The sequence below is a fragment of the Peromyscus maniculatus genome, chromosome X, assembly GCF_049852395.1.
Source record: "Peromyscus maniculatus bairdii isolate BWxNUB_F1_BW_parent chromosome X, HU_Pman_BW_mat_3.1, whole genome shotgun sequence".
In the NCBI taxonomy this organism is placed as follows: domain Eukaryota; kingdom Metazoa; phylum Chordata; class Mammalia; order Rodentia; family Cricetidae; genus Peromyscus; species Peromyscus maniculatus.
The window spans coordinates 700,444-723,763 of NC_134875.1; the positions used below are offsets into that span (position 1 = coordinate 700,444).

Consider the following 23,320-nt stretch of genomic DNA (forward strand, 5'->3'; position numbering starts at 1 on the left):
TACCTATTACAACGTTTCAAAGGAACTCCAACCTGATAATCTTGATTATAATCACAAATAATCACAAAGAAAGAAGATGGACCAGAAGTTAGCTACCAATCCAAAGAAGTAGTCAATGACCATTCCCCACCACATATCCAAAGGGGCACTGCAATAGCTTTTGCTGTCACCATACCATTGATGTGGGTGAGACATAGGGAGAGTAACATGAGCTACAGCCAGAATCACCATAAATGGCACAACTCCAAGAATGATACAGAGAACTATAAAACAGATGATATCTCACAGTTATCAATATATATTACAAGTAGAATAAGTAACATTGGCTTAAATAATACCAAAATGTAATGAGGAAATACAAATAGGTGAATCCTAAATAGCTTTACACATCCAGTGGTAATTTCAATTTTAAAATTCAATATGTCATTGTTAAGGTATGTCAAAAAGTAATTATCTTTAATATATGACCTTAAAAACACACTATTGCACATGGGATCATCGACATATCTAAGAATTCATTTGGGGTAAACCTAATCTTTAACAGGGAAGAGTTTTCTTAATACAAATAAATATACTCAATAAACACTTGAAATCTATTAAGTGATAGGCCCTGTGGGTACAATGAAGATGACAGGAGACTTAGCTTTTGGAAGATGATTTCCTAATTGGAGTTGAGATCATGGTAATAGGCATTATAGCAAAATCTGAAGTGCATGCAGACTTTTATTTTAAAGAATAATTCTGATGGAGAATGCATTTGATGGAAATAATTTATTTCACATAAACTATCATTGTCTTTCTAAATTCTGAGTGCCTGGAACATCTCTTTAAAATTCTGGCTTATACGTTTGTTTTATTTCATACTAACTGGATAAAGAAACAGTATTTCCATAGAGGAATACTGCTACCCCTAATATTTTAACAAATGTGAAGAATATTTCAAATTTCAAAGCACAGAAACCTTTCTATGAAATAAATATTTAACAGTTTCTTCCTTTTCCCACCTAAATCACTTGAAAACAGCCATGACATGAGATGCAGTATGTGGTAATGGTGGAAAACATTTCTGGACTGGATCTTAATACCAAAAAATGACTCATCTGACCATCCAATAATGAATTTCTAGCAGTTGGTTTCCATAAAGACCCACTTATCAAATTACTACCTACATTACTTCATACATCTTTATCAGAAGTTCATTTCATATTCAATCTTTTTAGTTATAGTATTTATACTGTCATTTTGGCAGGATAATTACAGCAAGCATAAAAAACCTCTCTTGCCGGGCGGTGGTGGCACACGCCTTTAATCTCAGCACTTGGGAGGCAGAGATAGGCGGATCTCTCTGTGAGTTTGAAGCCAGCCTAGTCTACAGAGCAAGATCCAAGACAGCCAGGGCTACACAGAGAAAACCTGTCTCGAAAAAAATAAAAACAAAACAACAACAAAAAATAACCTCTTAGTATAATCTAAAATAAACTGAAAAAGAAAGCACATACCAAGATACCAAAATTTTTCATGCTTAAAGGCAAATGTATTTGGTTCCTTTCCATGTAACACATACTAAAGTAATTACATGCTGCTTTTCCAAATCAAGTTAGGAAAAGGATCTTACATAGAGGAAAGGGAACATTCTTATTAAGCTACTCATTGACCAAGTAGTGAGGAGTATACTGGGAGAGTTAACATCTAGTGTCTTTTCCAACATGTCAAGTTCATGAGAAGGCCTATATTAACCTTGTACCAGAAGAAGCCTATGGAAGCCATTCAGATTTGCTACAACAGGGAGGAAGCCATGGGAGGAGGGGAGGAAGAGGAGTGTAGATTATCCTATGTTTGAGTGTAGAAGCTGCTGGCAAGAAAAAAAATAAAATGAAGTTGTATTTCTTAGGATGCCATGCCAAGCAGAAAGCCTCCAAAAAATCCTCCAGTCACTAGAACATTCTTCTTTACAAATGACACAACCTGAAAAACAGAAGATTTTGATACAATGAGTTATTTTGCTAAGGATGTTGACCATTTCCATTACTAATGACTGTATGTATAGTCTTATTTCCTTATTTTCCAAAGCTACCACCTTCCTGCAAAAGTTTCTATTTATCTAAGGTTTGGTGCATACATGGATAAGCACCCTGTATAGCTCTCTTATCAACTTATTATCTCTCCTGACCATTTCCCTTACAAAGTAAATGTGAAATATTATATCTTACATTCTGGCTTAATCATTTCTTTTTATTTTTGCATTATGTGGTATGTGTGTGCACATGAATATATAGCAAATAACACATGTGCACATACATGTTGAGGGCCAAGATTGAAAGGTGTCTTCCTAGTTCACTCCCACCTTATATATTGAGGCAGGCTCTCTTGCTGGACCTAGAGATTACCATTTGGCCTAGTGTGGCTAGCCAGCTTGCTCTGGTGATTTTTGCAATAGCCCTGGGACTAAAGAGAAGCCATCATACTCACCTGGCATGTACATGAGTGCTGGGGATCCAAAACTGTGGTCTTTAGACTTGCATGGCAATCGCTTTACCAACTAAGCCATATCCCCAGACCTGGCCAAGTCATTTCTTAAACTTAAGAACAGTGTCTTCATTTTCCAACTAATTAAGCCATTTGCACCATTACATTTCCATCACTGTCCATCTTCCTTGCACCATTATGCAAAGTCCACAGAGTCTTTACTACCACTGTATTTAGAGGTCCTGGTTAGCTTTAACTGTCAACTTGACACAACCTACAATTATCTGAGAAGAGAATCTCAATTGAAAAATTGCCTAGATCAGCAGTTCTCAATCTATGGGTTATGAGTCATCCAACACCATAAGAAAACACAGATATTTACATTAAGATTCATAACAGTAGCAAAATTAGTTATGAAGCAGCAACAAAAATAATTCTATTGTTGGGGGTCACCACGACAATACAACACGAGGAATTGTATTAAAGGGTCGCAGCATTAGGAACATTGAGAAACACTGACCTAGATCATATTGATCTGGGCATGTGTGTAGGGGACTGTCTTGATTGTTAGTTGATGTAGGAGGGCCCATCATACTGTGGGCAGCACTGTTACCTAGGCAGGTGATCCTGAACTGTACAAGAAAGCTAGCTGAGCAAAAGCCCATCTGCCAACCAGCAAACAGCATTTTATGTGGTTCTTGCCACATGGTCTCTGGTTGTGAATTAAGTTTCTTAGTCAGAGGTAATGCTGTGTGGGATAGCAAGCAGGCAGCAAAGATACATTCGTTTCTCTCTGCTCTCGATTTAGGATTAATGTGATTAGCTGCCCAAGCTCCTGCCTTGACTTCCCCTCAACAATGGCCTGAACCTGGAACTGTAGGCTGAATAAACCTTTTCCTCCCTTAAATTGCTTTTGGTCAGAATATTTTATCCTAGAAACAAAAAGGAATCTAGGACATTATGTCTCCTTGCCTCACCTCCACTGCAGCCTTTAACTTTCCATGACTCCCACATTTCTTTAAACAAAGTACTACCAGAGGAAAATTACTTACATTTTTTATGTGTATCTGGGGAAATATGTATATATGAGTGCACATTCATGTGCACAGAGGCCACATATCATCTATGGCTATTTTCACTCTATATGAGGAAGTCTGATTATTGTGACAGAGACCATAACTCAAAAACTAAAAATATTTACCATCTGGCTATCTTCAGAAAAAGTCTACCAACCCATTATTTAAGCATTTCTATTAGTCATGTGCAGAACAAACAGAGTTTGGCTATTTCAAAGATAAGCAGGCATAGAGATAAAATGTAACTCAAAATGTTCACATTGGCAGTACACCCCACCCACGATGGTACCCCTTGTTCCTATAAGAACTAGTTAACATGCCAGGTGGTGATGGTGCATGCCTTTAATCCCAGCACTTGGGAAGTAGAGATAGGTGGATCTCTGTGAGTTTAGGATCAACCTGGTCTACAGAGCAAGTTCTAGAATAGCCAGGGATGTTACACAGAGAACCCCTGTCTCAAAAAACCAAAGGAAAAAAAAGAAAATAGTTAACACAACTACTATCTTCATTTCCTTTGTATTCTCATTCACTGACAAAGGTGACCAAATATTTCAATTACAAAGCTTTACAAGAGGCTGGAGACACAGTTTAGTAGTTAAGAACACCAGATCTTCTTCCAGAGGACCTGGGTTCAATTCCCAGCACCCACATGGCAGCTCACAACTATCTGTAACTCCAGTTCCGGCAGACCTGATACCTTCTTCTTGTCCCTTCAAGCACCAGGTACATACATGGTGTATAGATATATATGTAGGCAAAACACCACATAAAAAAATAAGGTAAAATCTTTTTTAACAAAAAATGCCTTCTTCAGTTTCTCAGAAAATTGAGAATCAATCTTCCTCAAGACGAAGGTATATCACTCTTGGGCATATACCCAAGAAAAGCTCAATTATATGTAGCTGAAAGTTTTCCTGTGTCCCACCTGGCTGTCAGCCAGGACAAATCTCTCCCACCGTGTCCCCCAATTAAACACACAGAGGCTTATATTAATTATAACTGCTTGGTCATTAGCTCAGGCTTATTACTGACTAGCTCTTACACTTAAATTATTTAACTATTTATGTATCACCACATGTTCTATAGCTTTACCTGCGTTCCCATTACATGTTGCTCCTTTGGCGGCTAACTGGTGTGTCTGCCCACCTTCTTCCTGTCTTTCTCTTTGAATTTCCCACCTGCCTCTAAGCTGTCTTGCCATAGGCCAAATGGCTTTATTTATCAACCAATCAGAGCAACACATATTCACAGCATACAGAAAGACATTCTCCCATCAATCATACCACAAGGACACTTGCTCAACTATGTTCATAGCAGCATTATTCATAATAGCCAGAACCTAGAAATAACCTAGATGCCCTTCAACTGAAGAATGGATAAAGAAAATGTGGTGCATATATACAATGAAGTATACTCAGCAGAGAAAAACAATGACATCATGAAATTTACAGGCAAATTGATAGAATGAGAAAATATCATCCTGAGTGATGTAACCCAGACTCAGAAAGACAAAGATGGTATGTACTCACTCATAAGTGGATACTAGATGTAAAGCAAAGGATAACCAGATTTACAACCCATAGCTCCAAAGAAGCTAGGTAACAAGGAGGACCCTAAGAGGGATGCATGGATCACCCTGGGAAGGGGAAATAGATGAGATCTCCTGAGTAAACTGGGGGTGAAGGGGGATAATAGATGGTAGGGGATAGGGGATGAGAACATAAGGGAATGGGATGGTCGAGCTGGAACAGGAATGGAGTGGGAGAGCAATGAAAGAGATACCTTGATAGAGGGAGACATCATGGGGATAGGGAGAAACCTGGTGCTAGGGAAATTCCCAGGAATCCATAAGGATGACCCCAGCTTAGACTACTAGCAATAGTGGAGAGGGGGCCTGAGCTGGCCTACCCAGTAATCAGACCAGTGAATACCCTAACTGTCATCACAGAGCCTTCATCCAGTAACTGATGGAAGCAGATGCAGAGATCTACAGCCAAGTACCAGGCAGAGCTCCAAGAGTTCAATCGAAGAGAGGGAAGAAGGATTGTATGAGCAAAGGGCATTAAGATCATGATAGGGAAACCTAAAGAGACAACCGATCCAAGCTAGTGGGAACTCATGAACTTTAGACTGACAACTGTGAAACCTGCATGAGACTGGACTAGGCCCTCTGCCTAAGTGAGACAGTTGTGTAGCTTGGTCTGTTCAAGGGGCCCTGGCAGTGGAATCAGATTTATCCCTGGTGCATGAGCTGGCTTTTTGGAGCCCATTACCTATGGTGGGACACCTTGCATAGCCTTGATGCAGGGGGAAGAGTTTGGACCTGCCTTAACTGAATGTACCAGACTCCCCATGGGAGGCCTTACCTTTTCAGAGGAGGGGATGGGGGGTGGGTTGGGGAAGAGGGCTGTGAAGGAGCTGGAGGGAGGATGAGAAGGGGATCTGTGGTTGGTATGTAAAATAAATAAAAAATTTCTTAATAAAAAATGCCTTCATGAGTTGGGTGAGGTAGCCCATGATTATTATGCTAGCACTCAAGAAGTTGAGACAGGAATTTAAGACTTTTCCCCCTACAAATTGTTTCTACATTAACGATATTCTAAGATTGACATACAGAATATAGTTTTTGTCTCACTGCTCCAAGTCTTTGTAATCATAAAGCTTTTTATACTGCTGAGACAATTATGTATCCCATTTTGTATACAAAACTGCTTGTACTTATGATATACTAAATCTGAACAAGGCAAGTCTTACCTCCTCAGCTTTGCTCTTAACCTCAGTTGGTATTTGGTTATTCTTACGAATCTTCAACTGCTCTTTGGCTTTCTTCATGTCTTTCTCTACTCGTTGCCAGTCAACTTTGATGTACCCAGTATGGTTTGCCAGCTACAATTTTAACAGTGATAAAAAGAAATGAGAAACTATTTCAGTCTTTGGTATTTTTTTTGTCAAGATAAATCATGAAGTAGGTAATCAAAATTCTTCTAACTTTCTGTTTTTGGAGACATTTGCTATTTGTTTTTTTATTTGTTTGTTTGTTTGTTTTAATGATCTTCAGGCAAAATGTCCATACTATATTCAAGGTTCCATGCTTGGTAATGGAAATAAACAACTGTCCTCAATTGCTGGCAATCCTTTAATGTATATGCTGAACTTTTCTTTACAAAGTTTTAAGTATGATTATAAAATAAGATGGTAAAATAAAAGTCAATGTACTAAGTTCAATTTTTCAAAAATAAAAATTTTAAATTAAAAAAATAAACAATTTTTCAAGGAATTGTGAATAAAATGAAATTGATTCAAGTATGTTGTTTCTGATAAATTAGGATTATCCAACTAATAAAGAGAATGACTATAGTCCATCAATCAACCCTCCATCAATATCGATTTTTTTCCTATAAAAATTTTGATGTTATATCTAAAATTGAAACTCTCCATCTTTCTATCTAGAGTCTGTAAGTGAATTGCTAAATGGTCTTATTAAATAAAAAAATGGAGCCAGATACAGGAGTGAAAATCTGAGAGATCAGAATAGGGAAAGCCACAGCTAACCTCACCTCACCAACTCCACAGCTTCCAAAGAGAGCTACTTCCTGTATATCCATGCCTATATGCCTTTCTGTTCTGTTCTCTCATTGGCTCTCTCAGCCCAGCCACATCACTTCCTCTTCCTGCCCAGCTCTGTCACTTCCTGTCTGTCTGTACAGACCTCCAGACCTTTATGGTTAGTGCTGGGATTAAAAGGTGTGTGTCACCATGCTTGGTTTTGTTCTCCAGTGTGACCTTAAACTCACAGAGATCCAGACAGATCCCTGCCTCCCAAGTGATAGGATTAAAGGTGTGTGCTACCACTGCTTGACTTCTATGTTTACTTATAGTGGCTGGCTTTTCCCTCTGATCCTCAGATAAATTTTATTGGGGGACACAGTATATTGGGACGACATAATACATCACCACATTTCCCCTTTTTTGTCTATTAAAAAAAGTTGTAACTAATATAAGAAAAACCATATACAATAAGCACAATAACTAGATACAATATATACAAGCAATAAATACATCAACAATGTCTAGTCCATTTGCATTTGACAATTTCAGCAAAAATATTCCATTATCTATCATATTTTGGTGAGTCCAAAATATATCTAATTCACTTTCTATCCTAACTTATATTATTACTAACAGAAAACTATCTTATGATGTCTTTCAAATTTATACACTTTAAACCTCTTAGTGAGTTTCTTTTCTGAAATTGTTAACAAGGAAAACTGTAACTACAACTATCTAATCTTCAAGTCCCTCAGAGACCTGCCAGGCAGGATATATAGGCGGGGTGAGCAGACAAAGAGAATTGTGGGATGAGGAAGAACAGAATCAGGAGTCACCAGCCAGACACAGAGGAAGCAAGATGACAAGGCAGAACTGAGAAAAGGTACCAAGCCATGTGGCTAAACACAGATATGAATTATATGTTAATTTAAGTGTAAGAGCTAGTCAGTAATAAGCCTAAGCTAATGGCCCAGCAGTTACAATTAATACAAGCTTCTGAGTGATTATTTTATAAGTGGGCTGCAGGACTGTAAGGGCTTGGCAGGACCAAGAAACCTTCTAACTATAAGAGTTTTTTCTTGAATTAGTTACCAAATAAAATGGAGAAAATATGTATATATCATAAGTAAAACATTATCAGTCATAATCAATGAAGTTCTTATAGAAATCAAGAAAAAGAAAAACATCTGTGCTGGAGAGATAGCTCAGTGGTTAAGAGAACTGGCTCCTCTTCCTGAGGATCCAGGTTCAATTCTCAGCACCCACATAGTGGCTCTTACCTTTATAAATGTGAAATAAAATGACACTAATGATTAAGATTTCACTCAGTGGTTAGTAGCATTCAAAATAGTACACAAAAACAAATGTATAGACTATTTTAGGGCATTACAGCCAAGGCTACAATTTCTCACAATATGTTAATGGGCAAGTGGAATTTCCAAACTAGGAAACTTAATAGACAAACCTGAAGTAGAAAGAATCCACCCCCTACAGCTGTTGCAGCCAATTTTCCAACTTTCTGGAATATGAAACCAGTGCACCTGTGAAATCAAACCAATATTAGACAAAGTGACAGGCTATCAGATGCACACAAACTGAAACTTCTGACAATGCTCATATTCTACTTACTTTGAGATGATCTAGCTCCTTCCTACCATCTATAGAAATAGAAGGCCATGCTAGCCTCCAGACTCCTACAGTTCCTATTCATAATTACCCATTATACATTTCAAAGTCCACACTAGCATCCCCGCCCATCTCACCTCCCCCTCTACCCTAAACCCCCAGGCTGTTTCAGTTAACAAGTTTTCCCTCCTCCTATACACCCCTTTGTTCTCTATATGGGCCATGTTGTTTCCCCTGTTTTAACTATTCCGACTGATCTACGATCTCTCCTTGCCATCTCCACTATTCTCTCATCTTTTTCTCTTGGAGCTAGACGTTTTCAGATAGATGGCTGTAGATGTTCTTTCTCTCGCTTATCCACAATAAAAATCTCCTCCACCCCCAACCATGGAGTGGCCATTTCAATGGTTTCTTTACTGCACCCTTCACATATACTAAGAATGCATGCATGTACCATCATATGAAACTCATCAATTAAAAACATATATGCAAGCTGGGCATAGTGAGGCAGATCTTTGATCCCAGCACTCAGAAGGCAGAGGCAGGTGGATCTCTATCAGTTTGAGGCCAGCCTAGTCTACATAGAGAGTTCCAGACAGCCAGGGCTATGTAGAGAGATATTGTCTCAAAAAAAATTACATGCAAATAGTCTAAATACTATTCAAAAGAAAAAGATTTCAAACTGGACTTTTAAAAGATTCAGGCTGAAAAGATAGTTTAGTGAATAAAGTACTTGCTGTATACACATGAGGACTTAAGTTCAAATCCATAGAACACATATAAAAGTGGGTGCTTTAACAGAGTAAAATCAGGCAACTGTTCCCTGAGACAGAGCCCGCCAGCACTCATATCCAAACACCCCAGCCCCTAGGCTTTGGGTGCAGGGGCACAACCCTATGCCCCCACACCGCCACCCATTGCAGTCCCAGTCTCAAACCAATAGGCAGGCCTCCTGCACACAGGTCAGACTACTACCATCCTCCACCACACCCTGTAACCCACAAGTCCCACCTCCTCCAATCCCCCCCAACTGAGACTGCAAGTGTTCCCTGAGACTGAGCCTACAAGCACCAGATTGGACTAAGACCTGCTCCCTGAGACAAAGAGTCCATCAGCTCCGATTAGACCAAGAGCTCCCACTGGACCAAGAGTATCAATCAGACCAAGAGAGGCTCCCTCAGACACAGACACTGCTTGCACCAAGTAGAGAAAGAGATGGGTAGACACCAGTGCAAAAATACAGTCAACAACATAAAAACCAATATGGCTCCATCAGAACCTACATCAGCAAGACCTGAACATCCCAACACAGAAGAAACAAAAGAAATCGACCTTAAAAATAACCTTAAGAAGATGATAGAGATATTTAAAGAGGAAATGAAAAATTTCCTTAAAGAATTCAAAGAAAAGTCAAACAAAAAATGGGAAGGAATCAGTAAATCCCTTAAAGAAAGCCAAGAGAAAGCAATTAAACAAGTGAGGGAAACAGTTCAAGATTTAAAAACTGAAATCGAGACAATAAAGAAGACACAAACTGAGGGAAAGCTGGAAGTGAAAAATCTGAGTAAATGAACAGGAACTACAGATGTAAGCATAACCAACAGAATGCAAGAGATGGAAGGGTGGATCTGTGGCGTTGAAGATATGATAGAGGAAATAGAATCATCAGTCAAAGGAAACTCTAAAGGAAACAAAGTCATGAACAAAAATGACCAAGAAATTTGGGACAACATGAAAAGACCACACCTAAGAATAATAGGGATAGAAGAAGGAGAACACCAATTCAAAGGCACAAAAAATATATTCAACAAAAATCATAGAAGAAAACTTTCCCAACCTAAAGAAGGAAATGCCTATAAAGATACAAGAAGGTTACAGAACACCAAATAGACTGGATTCCCCTGCCCCCCCCCAAAAAGTCCCCTTGCCACATAATAATCAAAGCACTAAACATACAGAATAAAGAAAAAATATTAAGAGCTGCAAAGGAAAAAGGCCAAGTAACATATAAAGGCAGACCTATAAGAATAAGACCTGACTTCTCAATGGAGACAGAAGGTCCTAGACAGACCTTATACAGACATTAAGGGACCATGGATGCCAACAAAGACTATTATACCCAGAAAAACTCTCAGTCAACATAGACAAAGTAAACAAAGTATTCCATGATAAAACCAGATTTAAACAATCCAGCCCTACAGAAAGTACTAGAAAGAAAAATCCAACCTAAGGAAGTTAGATACTTCCATGAAAACACAGGCAATAGATAGTTCCACACCAACAAACACCAAAGAAGGAAAACATACAACACCAAAAACATAACAGGAATTAACAATCACTGCTCATTAATATCCATTAATATCAATGGTCTCAATTCACCTATAAAAAGACACAGGCTAACAGAATGGATACGAAAACAGGACCCATCTTTCTGCTGAATACAAGAAACATATCTCAACTTCAAAGACAGACACTACCTCAGAATAAAAGAGTGGGAAACGACTTTCCAATCAAATGGATTTAAGAAGCAAACTGGTGTAGTTATCCTAATATCTAATAAAATAGACTTCAAACTAAAATCAATCAAAAGAGATCTGGAAGGACATTACATATTTATCACAGGTAAAATCTGACAAGATAAGTCTCAATTCTGAATATTTATGACCCAAATACAGGGGCACCTACATTTGTAAAAGAAACATTACTAAAGCTTAAATTGCACATCAAACCCATACACTAGTAGTGGGAGACTTCAACACCCCACTCTCACCAATGAACAGATCTACCAGACAGAAACTTAACAGAGAAATAAGGGAACTAACAGACATTATGACTCAAATGGACATAATAGAGATCTACAGAACATTCAACCCTAACACAAAAGAATATACCTTCTTCTCAGCACCCCCAGGAACCTTATCCAAAATTGACCACATGCTTGGTCACAAAACAAATCACAACAGATACAAAAAAATTAAAATAACCTCCTGTATCTTATCGGACGACCATGGCTTAAAGTTAGATTTCAACAACAACAAAAATTACAGAAAGCCTACAAACTCATGGGAACTGAATAATGCCCAATTGAATCACCAATAGGTCAAGGAAGAAATAAAGAAAGAAATTAAAGATTTCCTAGAATTCAATGAAAATGAATGTACAACATACCCAAACTTATGGCACTATGAAAGCAGTGCTAAGAGGAAAATTCATAGCACTAAATACCCACATAAAGAAGTTGGAGAAATCTCACACTAGTGACTTAACAGCACAACTGAAAGCTCTAGAACAAGAAGCAAACTCACCCAGGAGAAAGAGACTCCAGGAAATAATCAAATTGAGGGTTGAAATCAATAAAATAGAAACAAAGAGAACAATAAAAGAATCAATAAAACAAAGAGTTGGTTCTTTGAGAAAATCAACAAGATAGACAAGCCCTTATCCAAATTAACCAAAAAGCAGAGAGAGAGAGAGCATCCAAATTAACAAAATCAGAAATGAAAAGGGAGACATAACAACAGACAATGAGGAAATCCAGAGAATCCTCAGATTATACTTCAAAAACCTCTACTCCACAAATTTAGAAAATCTGAAAGAAATGGATGATTTTCTGGATAGGTACCACATACCAAAGTTCAATCAAGACCAGATAAACTATTTGAATAGTCCAATAACCCCTAAGGAAATAGAAACAGTCATTAAAAGTCCCACAACCAAAAAAAGCCCAGGACCAGATGGTTTCAGTGCAGAATTCTACCAGATTTTCAAAGAAGAGCTAATAGCAATTCTCTTCAAATTGTTCCACACAACAGAAACAGAAGGAACATTACCAAACTCTTTTTATGAGGCTACAGTTACCCTGATACCCAAACCACACAAAGATGCAACAAAGAAAGAGAATTACAGTCCAATCTCCCTCATGAATATTGATGCAAAAATATTTAATAAAATACTGGCAAACAGAATCCAAGAACACATCAAAAAAAAAAATCATCCATCATGATCAAGTAAGCTTCATTCCAGAGATGCAAGGGTGGTTCAACATACGAAAATCTGCCAATGTAATACACCATATAAAGAAACTGAAAGAAAAAAAAAACATGATCATCTCATTAGATGCTCAAAAAGCCTTTGACAAAACCCAACACCCCTTCATGATAAAGGCTGGAGAGATCAGGAATACAAGGAACAAGCCAACAGCCACAATCAAATTAAATGGAGAGAAACTCAAAGCAATTCCACTAAAATCAGGAACAAGACAAGGCTGTCCACTCTCCCCATACTTATTCAACATAGTACTTGAAGTTCTAGCTAGAGCAATAAGACGACAAAAGGAGATCAAGCAGATACAAATTGGAAAGGAAGAAATCAAACTTTCACTATTTACAGATATGATAGTATACATAAGTGACCCCAAAAATTCTATCAGGGAACTCTTACAGCTGATAAACTCCTTCAGTAAGGTGGCAACATACAACTTTAACTAAAAAAAATCAGCAGCTCTCCTATATACAAATGATAAATGGGATGAGAAAGAAATCAGAGAAACATCAACCTTTACAATAGCCACAAATAATAGAAAATACCTTGGGGTAACTCTAACTAAGAAGTGAAGGACCTGCATGACAAGAACTTTAAGTTTCTAAAGAAAGAAATCGAAGAAGATATCAGAAAATGGAAAGATTTCCCATGTGCATGGATAGGCAGGATTAACATAGTAAAAATGGCAATCTTACCAAAAAGCAATCTACAGATTCAATGTAATCCCCATCAAAATCCCAAAACAATTCTTCACAGACTTGGAAAGAACAATACTTAACTTTATATGGAAAAACAAAAAACATAGGATAGCTAAAAGAATCCTGTATAATAAAGCAATCTCTGGAGGCATCATGATTCCTGACTTCAAGCTCTACTATAGAGCTATAGTAATAAAAATAAATATCTTGGTACTGGCATAAAAACCGACATGTGGACCAATGGAATCGAATTGAAGACCCTGACATTAATCCATACACCTATGAACACCTGAATTTTGACAAAGAAGCCAAAACTGTACCATGGAAAAAAGAAAGCATCTTTAACAAATGGTGCTGGCATAACTGGATGTCAACATGCAGAAGACTGCAAATAGATCCATATCTGTTGCCATGCACAAAACTCAAGTCCAAGTGGATCAAAGAACTCAACATAAATCCAGTTACACTGAACTTGATAGAAGAGAAAGTAGGAAGTAGTCTTGAATGCGTTGGCACTGGAGACCACTTCCTAAATATAACACCAGTAGCACAGACAGTGAGAGCAACAATTAAATAAATGGGATCTCCTGAAACTGAGAAGCTTTTGTAGAGCAAAAGACACGGTCAATAAGTCAAAACGACAGCCTACAGAATGGGAAAAGATCTTCACCAACCCCACATCTGACAGAGGGCTGATCTCCAAAATATATAAAGAACTCGAAAAGTTAGACTTCAAATACTGAACAATCCAATTAAAATATGCGCTACAGAGCTTAACAGAGAATTCTCAATAGAAGATTCTCAAATGGCTGAAATACATTTAAGGAATTGCTCAACATCCTTAGTCATCAGGGAAATGCAAATCAAAACAACTCTGAGATACCATCTTACACCTTTTAGAATGGCTAAGATCAAAACCACTGAAGACAGCTTATGTTGGAGAGGATGTGGAGCAAGGGGAACACACCTACATTGTTGGTGGGAATGCAATCTTGTACAGCCACTCTGGAAATCAATATGGCGCTTTCTTAGAAAATTGGGAATCAATCTCCCCCAAGATCCAGCTATACCACTCTTGGGCATATACCCAAGGAATGCTCAATCTTACCACAAGGACACATGCTCAACTATGTTCATATCAGCATTGTTTGTAATAGCCAAAACCTGGAAACAACCTAGATGCCCTTCAACTGAAGAATGGATAAAGAAAATGTGGCACATATACACAATGGAGTACTACTCAGCAGTAAAAAACCAATGTCATCATGAAATTTGCAGACAAATGGATGGAACTAGAAAATATCATCCTGAGTGAGGTAACCTAGACTCAGAAGGGCACACATAGTATGTACTCACTCATAAGTGGACACTAGATGTGAGGGAAGGGATGGCCAGACTGCAACCCACAGCTCCAGAGAGGCTAGCTAACAGGGACATATGGATGGCCCATTGAAGGAGAAGTGGAGGAGATCTACATGAGCAGACTGGGAGTGGGGTGGGGCGGGGTGGGGTGGCGGGCAAGGAGTGCGGCATGAGAACATAGGGAAATGGGAGGGTTGAGCTGGAACAGAGACAGAGTGGGAGGGCAGGGAGGGAGATACCATGACAGATGAGGACATCATGGGAATAGGAAGAGCAGGGTGCTGGGGAGGCTCTCAGGAATCCACAAGGATGATCCCACCTTGGAGTGCTGGTAGTGGTCTAGAGGGTACCAGGACTGGTCTACTCTAGTGACCAGTATAGTGAATACTCCAACCATCATCATAGAGCCTTTGTGCAGTGACTGATGGAGGCAGATGCAGAGATCCACAGTCAGGCACCAGGCTGAATCCAATTGATGAGAAAGAGAAGGGATTCTGCAGGCAGGGGATGTGAAGATCATGATGGTAAGACGTGCAGAGATGACCGGCCACACTAGTGGAAGCCCATGAACTGTAGACTAGTGGCCGTGGAGCCCCCATTGGACTGGACTAGACCCTCTGGATATGGAAGACGGTTGTTTGGTTCAAACTGTTTGGGGGGCACCCAGGCAGGGGGATCAGGATCCATCCCTGGTGCATGGGCAGGCTTTTGGGAGCCTGGTGCCTGTGGTGTGATGTCCTGCACAGCCTTGGTGCACTGGTGAGGGGCTTGGACCTGCTTAGGCTCAGTGTGCCAGACTCTGCTGACTCCCCATTGGAGACCTTGATTTGGGGGATGTGGGGATGTGGGGTGGCTTGGGAGGGAGGGCTGGAGAGTGGGAGGAGGGAGGAGGAGGGATATGTGGGTGGTATGTAGAGTGAGTAGAAAATTTAATAAAGAAAAAGAAATAAAAGAGTAAAATCTGTCTATATGCTATATACATGAAACCTACTTTAAATAAAAGACTCCAGAAAAGACAAGTGGGAAATTCATTCATGTGTTTCTGCTGGCTGCTGTGCTGTGTGCTTCTTTTCTTGCCTGATTTTGTTATGAAGTTGTAACCCTGAGTAGAACAGCTCTGAGTTCTATGAGTTTTCCCAGAGCAGTGGTTCTCAACCTTCCTGATGCTGTGATTCTTTAATACAGTTCCTCATGTTGTGCTGACCCCCAGCCATAAAATTATTTTCATTGCTACTTCATACCTGTAATTTTGCTACTTCTACGAATCATAATGTAAATGTCTATGTTTCACAATGGTCTTAGGCAACCCCTATAAAAGGGTCGTTCTACTGGAGATGGAGGAGTGGAGGGAATGGGAGAAGAGAGAGAGGAAACTGTAGTCAGTATGTAAAATAAAATGAAAAAAATTTAATTAATAGAAAAATTAAAATTAAAAAATTTACAAAGTGTTATCCTACTCCCAAAGGGGTCATGACCCACAGGTTGAGAACCATCATCCTAGAATATTATCAAACACAAGAATATCTTGAGGATTCTCAAACTCTGCAACCCAATAAATGACTTTAGGAAATCGCATTTCCACATACAAGTAATAAATAACAGGAAATGAAAATTTTAACCTGCAATAACATCAAAAGATGAAATACTTATAGATATTTAAAAATCTATGTTGATTATATATTGTGATATATTGATCTCATATCAATAGATTGTATATAACCTACAAAGCTGAAAAAAATCAAAGAAAATAAAGTGATAGTGATCAGAATAATACGATACTGGCACCAAGACAAATCAATTTTTAAATGATTTTTATTTTTTAAGTATTTTATTTAGGGGGTGTATCATATGCATATGTGTATACATGTGTAACTTGTCATGGCATACATGTGGAAGTCAAAGGACAACTTGTGTAAGTCAGATCTGTCTTTCTACAATGTGGGTCCCTGCAATTGAACTCAGGTCCTCAGGCTTGATGGTAAGTGCCTTTACCCACTAAGCTTTATGTTGGCCAAAAGACAGATCAATTTAATGCACAGATGGTAAATTGATTTTTAATACAAGTATAAAGACATGGGATTAGAGCACACCCTGTTCCATTCCCTTTTCATGTATTGTTTATAATGTTTCTACTTTCAGGTAAATAAATAAATAAAACTAGGAACATTTGTGTGAAAATTTCTGTATAAGCATCTGCTTTCATTTACTTGTTTAAGTGCCAATAAATAGTATGGCTGAAGCATACTACAAGTTTGGTGGTATACCATACCACTTGGGAGATAGAGGAAAGAGCTCTGGGCCATGCTGAGCCATAGATCCCATTGCAAAACAAAACAAAACCAAAACACACAAAAAAGCCTCTTAAAACTCAATACTATAAAAAAATTGACAACTTCACAGGGGGAAAACACAGAATTTAATAAAATACAAATCTAAGTGGTAAATAAATACATGTAAAACTTTTCAGTTTTACCCCTATTTGGGAAAATGCAAAGATCACAATGAGAACACCACTATCTTTAAAGGCTGGCAAGAAGTTACCAGGATGGCAACAAAAAACATGGTCAAGGATGTAGTGCAACAGATACACTTGGTCCTTGTTGACAAGTGTAGCCACTTTTGGGCAGCAGTCTGACACCTCATCAAGTTGAAGATATATACACCCAATGACTTAGCAACTACTAAGCTGGGCGGTGGTGGTGGTGGTGGCAGTGGTAGTGGTGGCAGCAGTGGCGGCGGCACACGCCTTTAATCCCAGCACTCGTGAGGCAGAGCCAGGCGGATCTCTGTGAGTTTGAGGCCAGCCTGGGCTACAGAGTGAGTTCCAGGAAAGGCACAAAGCTACACAGAGAAACTCTGTCTCAAAAAAACAAAACAAAACAAAAAAACAAAACAAAAACAAAAAAAGACTTAACAACTACTAGGTACATACACCAAAGAAATATGTACCCATGCTCAATAGGAAATTTGTATAAGAATTTTATTTTGCCAAGTGGTGGTGGCACATGCCTTTAATTTCAGCACTCTGGAGGCAGAGGCAGGCGGATCTCTGAGTTCAAGGACAGTGTGGTCTACCAAGCTAGTTCCAGGACAATGAGGACTATACAGAGAAACCCTGTCACACGCAAAAAAATTTCATATCAGCATTGTCTGCATTACTCAAAAATTGAAAATGGTCAATATCAGACATCAACTGGGCAAAAATATCCTATATTATATTCATATAATGGAATTCTAAATACAAATGACAGTAAGAAATTACAGCTTCATATGATATGGTTGAATATAGGAAACATCAAAAATGCAAGAACCAAAAGAATTCATAGTAATTGTGTTTATTCAAAATTCAAAACTACAATAAATTATTAAAATCATAAAGGCAAAGAAACAACTCCCCAACAACTTTTAGAGTTCTGGGGGATACTAGCAGTATTTTTTAGCCTCAGTGGTTGTTAAATGGGAGTTTGTTCTCCAACTATTCCACATAGACACTGTTCTGTGTATTTGTATTACAATAAGATTTTTCAAATGGAGTTTCTGAGATTGATGGATTGGTTATCCACTCACTAAACTGGCTACTATCATGATAAACATATCAAAAAATGAAAACTGACACATTAACATCTGACACAGATAATATAAGTGGATAGCTTCTTAATCTACCACTTGCTGACTGTGTAGCCTTGATCTAAAATCTAGATTCTAGATAAACATTCTGAGCCTCAGTTTCTACAAAAAGCATAGATATTAAAAGTACTAAGTTCAGAGTCATTTTTAAAAAGGAAATGAGATATCTATATATAAACTTAAAATAGTGCCTGACTTGTACCAAGTACCTGCATGCAAGGGTTTTGGCACCAGACAGAACCATTCCATGGTATGGTTAAGGGGACATTATTTATTGTAGATATGAGAGAAAGAACAGCCAGAGGCATTTCAAAGAGTCTAGAGCAGAAAGAGGAGTAGATTAAATTAAATATGGCCAGCAGACTGGACATGGCTAAGGCTATCTAGAGAGAGGAGAATAGCAGGGGATAGAGAATAAAGAGAGCATAGTAAGAACAGCAAGATCAGAGAATAGTTAGAATAGCCAGATTATAAGAAGGGTGAGTAGTTGGAGGAAGGGAAAGAAAGGCCAAGAGATAGGCGTGAGGGTTTGGAAATATATATAACAAGTACTTGAGAGTAAAGGACTGAGGGACCCTGGGGGCTAGCATGGACCTTGATATGTTGATAGGTGCCCCTAATATATGTTAATTGGACAGCCATATGTCTCTTTTGTCAGAAGTAAGGGAAATGACTCCTTTTGGCAGAAGAGAACCAACTTCACAAGTTCCTGAGGAATGCTAGCCTTTATCTAGCCACCAGAAATCCTCCTATAGTTCAGGTCAAGTTCATTTCTGTATATTTGGACCATCTTTTGGAGTTTTGAGAATTGGAGTGTCCTTTGGGTTTGACAGTAGCACGCATAAATACCAACAGTCCTTTAATTTGATGGTTCACTACATGTGTTGATCAATTTCAGTGAAGTCAGTGTGTTTTAACTAATTAGACAGCTTCTATAACTACGCTACTAAATCAGGCACAAAAGAACTGAAAATTTTTAACACCACTTACCATCCAGTAACACCTCCAATTAACAGCTGAGTTGCTACACTATACTTTTCAGCTGATGGCCCAGATTCCTGCCCAAACAGCTTACGCCACCATGGTTGCTTTTTAGTTAACTCTGCAAGATCCAGTGCCTCAAGTTTTCCATCAAAGCTTCCTATAAGAGAATCAAGATATGCAATGAAAAGATGTATGAAAAGTCATAATAAAACCCATCATTGCTTATGATTAATATATACTAATAAAAAACTAAAAAAGAACTAAAATAAGAAAATATTTACTTTTATAATAAATTACCACCATTCTTAACTAGATTAAGAGATTTTTAAGGAATACAGAATACACAAATATTCTATTTTAAATAGTTAGAATTTTGGAAAATCTGACTAAAATAAATTATTGGACTTCTATTGTTTTTCCTCTCAAATTTAAACACAATTAAACTGACCTAGAAAAAGCAAGTACTATTGGATAAAAGCATTCTAAATATAAATATTTTTAATTTATCTCTTTAGGAGCCACCTACAAACCAATTTTCTGTATTATACAGATCTCCAGTGAATAAAGCAAACAACATTTGACTAAGAGCTTACTAATTTACTAGACAATATGTTTAATAACAAACTAATCAAATGCAAAGAAAAAGGTAGGTACCACTTATTAATCCCACTTTGTAAACAGGAAACAAAGCTTTGGAACGTAATGCTTAGACCAGGAAAGGAAAACAAGCCAACAAAAAGTCTAATCCCCTTGTTTGTACAAAGATCATCTTGGGTTTACCTACTCTGTCCAGTCCTTCCCTGGAAACATACTGCACTGAGACAATAAATGTCAAAAACTTACTATCCAAGACTGTGTACAAACAAAAGAAAAAGCCAAGAATTGTCATTTAGAAAATAGAGGCAAAATCAGAGATGATCCAAGATATTAAATTAAGCAAAAATGTTCAGAAGGTTTTATATATATATATAAAATTGGAGTCCAAGAAGATTACTGGAATAGGAGAGAAGTAACATTCAAGAGGCATGTTGATGTGACTCAAGCAAGAAATGCCAAGTGGGTTGGGTGGTGGTGGAACACACCTTTAATCCCAGCACTCAGGAGGCAGAGGCAGGCAGATCTCTGTGAGTTCAAGACCAGCCTGGTCTACAGAGCGAGTTCCAGGACAGGCTCCACAGCTACACAGAGAAACCCTGTCTCAAAAAAATAAAATAAATAAAATAAATGCCAAGTGGAACTCTAGAAATGAACAGGGGAATGAAGGGTACTTGAAGGAGTACTCAGGTTGATATACAAATGAATGTTATTGTATAAAACAATACCTAAAGTAGCTTGTAAAACTTAAAATATACATAAAATTAAACAAGTGATTTCCAAATTATCAGCAGGCAAAATAAAAAATGGTAAAAACTATGGAATACCCTCCCCTCCTAAATTTATGTAGATTAAGAAAGCCAAGCCTATGAGCTACACTCCTGCCTGAGTTTCAATATTAAGATGTTCGTTTTCTTTATAATATAGTCCTTAGCAAAAGAAAAAAATATGTCCATTACAGGTTAAGGCAAATGTTCTCAATCCCTTTGGGGAAAGTTACACATCAGATATCCTACATATTAGATCTTTACATTATGATTCATAACAGTAGCAAAATTATAGTTATAAAGTAGCAATGAAAATAATTTTATGGTTGGGGTCACCATAACATGAGAAGCTGTACTAAAAGGTTACAGCATTAGGAAGGTTGAGAACCACTGGGTTAAGGATCCTAAAATTTATATAGATAGGCAAAGGACCAATAATAGTGTTCCAGTTACAATAGCTGTACAACAAACTGCCCTCCAAACATCATGAAACAAAGCTATTTTGTCTATGGTCTCCAGTTATTTGCATGTGAAATTTAATCACAGCATTAAGACTTCTTTATTATTCTGTGATATCTGAGGCTTTAGCTAGAAAACTTATAGGGGCAGGGTCTGGAATAATCTGAGAAGTCTATAGTCACATGTACAGACTACTTTTCTAAGAGGCTAGAGTGGGCTTCCTTAATACCATTGTAGTTAGGTTCCTCTTAAGTGGAGGAAAGATCAAGGACCTGGAAAAAAAAACTGTGTCATCATTTTAAATCCTAGCCTTGGAAGTCAAACTGGGCTAGAGTAGTTCCCATCCAGATTCAGGAATAAGGAATATAGACTCCAATTCTTACTGGGAGGGGAATATCAAAGTCCTACTTAAAACAGGCCATGTGGGAAAATATAATCTTCTATATGATACATGGCCACAATAATCTTAGGGAGAAAGTTTAAATGCATTCAAAACTTACAAAACTACAGTATGGCATAGAGCCATTTAATTTAAAGATTTATAAAGCTACAATATTCAATAAGGTGTTACATTGACCCAAGTATACACAAAAATATTAATTGAAGACAAAAGCCTAGAAATAGATTTATACATACTATTACATGATTTTTTTCTAACAAGGTACAGTAAGGTAATTCTACAGTAGAAAGCAAGTCTTCTCAGTTGTGTTAGAAGCAGTATTCATTTTTTTTCTAAAGAAAGGGTCTATCTTACATCATACACAATAAAACAATCTATGTAACATAACAGTAACATATCACCACTATGTTTTAGAAAATATCGCTGAAAACAAAAGATTTTTTAATGTAATTTTATCAAGCCCATTCACTCAGTAGATGGCTCCAGTTAAAAATGGGATTTAAGTTGGGTGTAGTGCCATGTGCCTGTAATGCCAACACTGAGGCTGAGTGAGACAGGAGGATTGCTGAGTTTGAAGCCAGACTGGTCTACTCAAAATTCTCTGTTGGTGGGTGAGGTGGGGTGGATAAAAATAGGAATGCCCTCTAGCCCACTCAATTTCATCACTCGCTCACTAAACACTGCTAAACAAAATTTACAAGTCTTGTCTATGGGCCCAGGAAAACAATGATAATTACTATAAGCACTACAATTCATGTAAACCTCAAGATTTCTCAAAAATTCCTAGGTACTCTCTTTAGCAATTGCATCAGATGCGCTGGTTAATGAACTGACTGATTTAACAATAACCAAATTTAGAGTAAGAAGCATAACTTAAATGAAGTGCTCCACTGGAGTTTTCTCTTGAGTAGGCCGACTAAAGGTACCATCCTATACCTTCTACTATTTTCAAAAACATCAATAATACAATTAGGAAAGCACCAACGAAAATGAGGACTGCCAGGCATTTGAGAGGCACATCCTAAGCGACAAACACGCTTGTATCAGGAAGCCAAATCGCTTGAGAACAGGAACTGAATCTCTATAGGATACCTCGGTAGGGGAGGTGCTAGCTGGCTGGAGGAGCTGAGCAGAGATAACATCTCAGGACAGCTCTGCTACTACCCTGAGCATGACCTTGGCCAGGCCCCAGAGCACCCACCGGAAAAGTCTCCGAGCCATCCTGTCCGGACGCTACTGAGGCTCCCCGCGGCAGAAAGAATGCTGCAGGCCCTCGGCCATCCCTCATCCTAAGCCAGGAAGGTGATTCCACCCTGGCCCCTCCACGCGCGCTCCCGCCTTTACCTTGACTGGTCGCGGCCATTTTGGGGGAACTAGTATCGCGAGGACACAGCTGCAGATCGCGAGACCAAGGACAGGCATTAGTCATCCGCAGCTGGCTTCTGGCAGGTGAGGCATGTATTTCCAGTCCCCTGGCGGAAAAAGAGGGCGGGCCTAGCACAATGAAACAGCTTTCCTGTCCCGGAGCAGCTGCTTCACCAATCTCAGCTGCAGTCCCACGCACGCGCAGAGGAATGCTTACTATCCAGCAGAAAGCCTTTTCGCCTTAGGGATGACAGGGTTTATTTTTGCTTTATTCATTTATTTTAGATTGTGCGTATTTACGTAAGC

The 23,320-nt window shown here is 38.4% G+C and overlaps 2 protein-coding genes across 4 annotated transcripts in view; one reads left to right on the forward strand and one right to left on the reverse strand.

The window, feature by feature from the left end:
• Positions 1 to 756: 756 nt before the first annotated feature.
• Fundc2 (FUN14 domain containing 2) lies at positions 757 to 23,140 on the reverse strand. Its single transcript, XM_006997495.4, has 5 exons — positions 22,994 to 23,140; positions 19,436 to 19,586; positions 8,557 to 8,632; positions 6,297 to 6,428; positions 757 to 1,965 (listed from the first exon to the last, which is right to left on the reverse strand). The coding sequence occupies exons 1-5, from the start codon at positions 23,076 to 23,078 to the stop codon at positions 1,888 to 1,890; spliced, it is 522 nt and encodes a 173-aa protein (XP_006997557.1). The 5' UTR covers positions 23,079 to 23,140; the 3' UTR covers positions 757 to 1,887.
• F8 (coagulation factor VIII) overlaps positions 22,768 to 23,320 on the forward strand; it is a 166,674-nt gene continuing 166,121 nt past the window's right edge. The window contains exon 1 of one of the 3 annotated variants that reach the window (XM_042268902.2): positions 22,768 to 23,098. The gene's annotated coding sequence lies outside the window, so the exon portion shown is untranslated. The remainder of the gene's footprint in view (positions 23,099 to 23,320) is intronic. The other 2 variants (XM_076562461.1, XM_076562459.1) reach the window with 2 other exon arrangements.

Bases quoted from the DNA above. Each gene is read 5' to 3' on its own strand.
- Fundc2 (XM_006997495.4), bottom strand. From the start codon at position 23,078: ATGACTAATGCCTGTCCTTGGTCTCGCGATCTGCAGCTGTGTCCTCGC. The intron at 8,633-19,435 runs GTAAGTGGTGTT...TTGATTTCACAG, and splicing joins ATTGGAGGTGTTACTGGATG to GTGCACTGGTTTCATATTCC. The intron at 6,429-8,556 runs GTTTGTCTATTA...TTAAAATTGTAG, and splicing joins GTGGATTCTTTCTACTTCAG to CTGGCAAACCATACTGGGTA.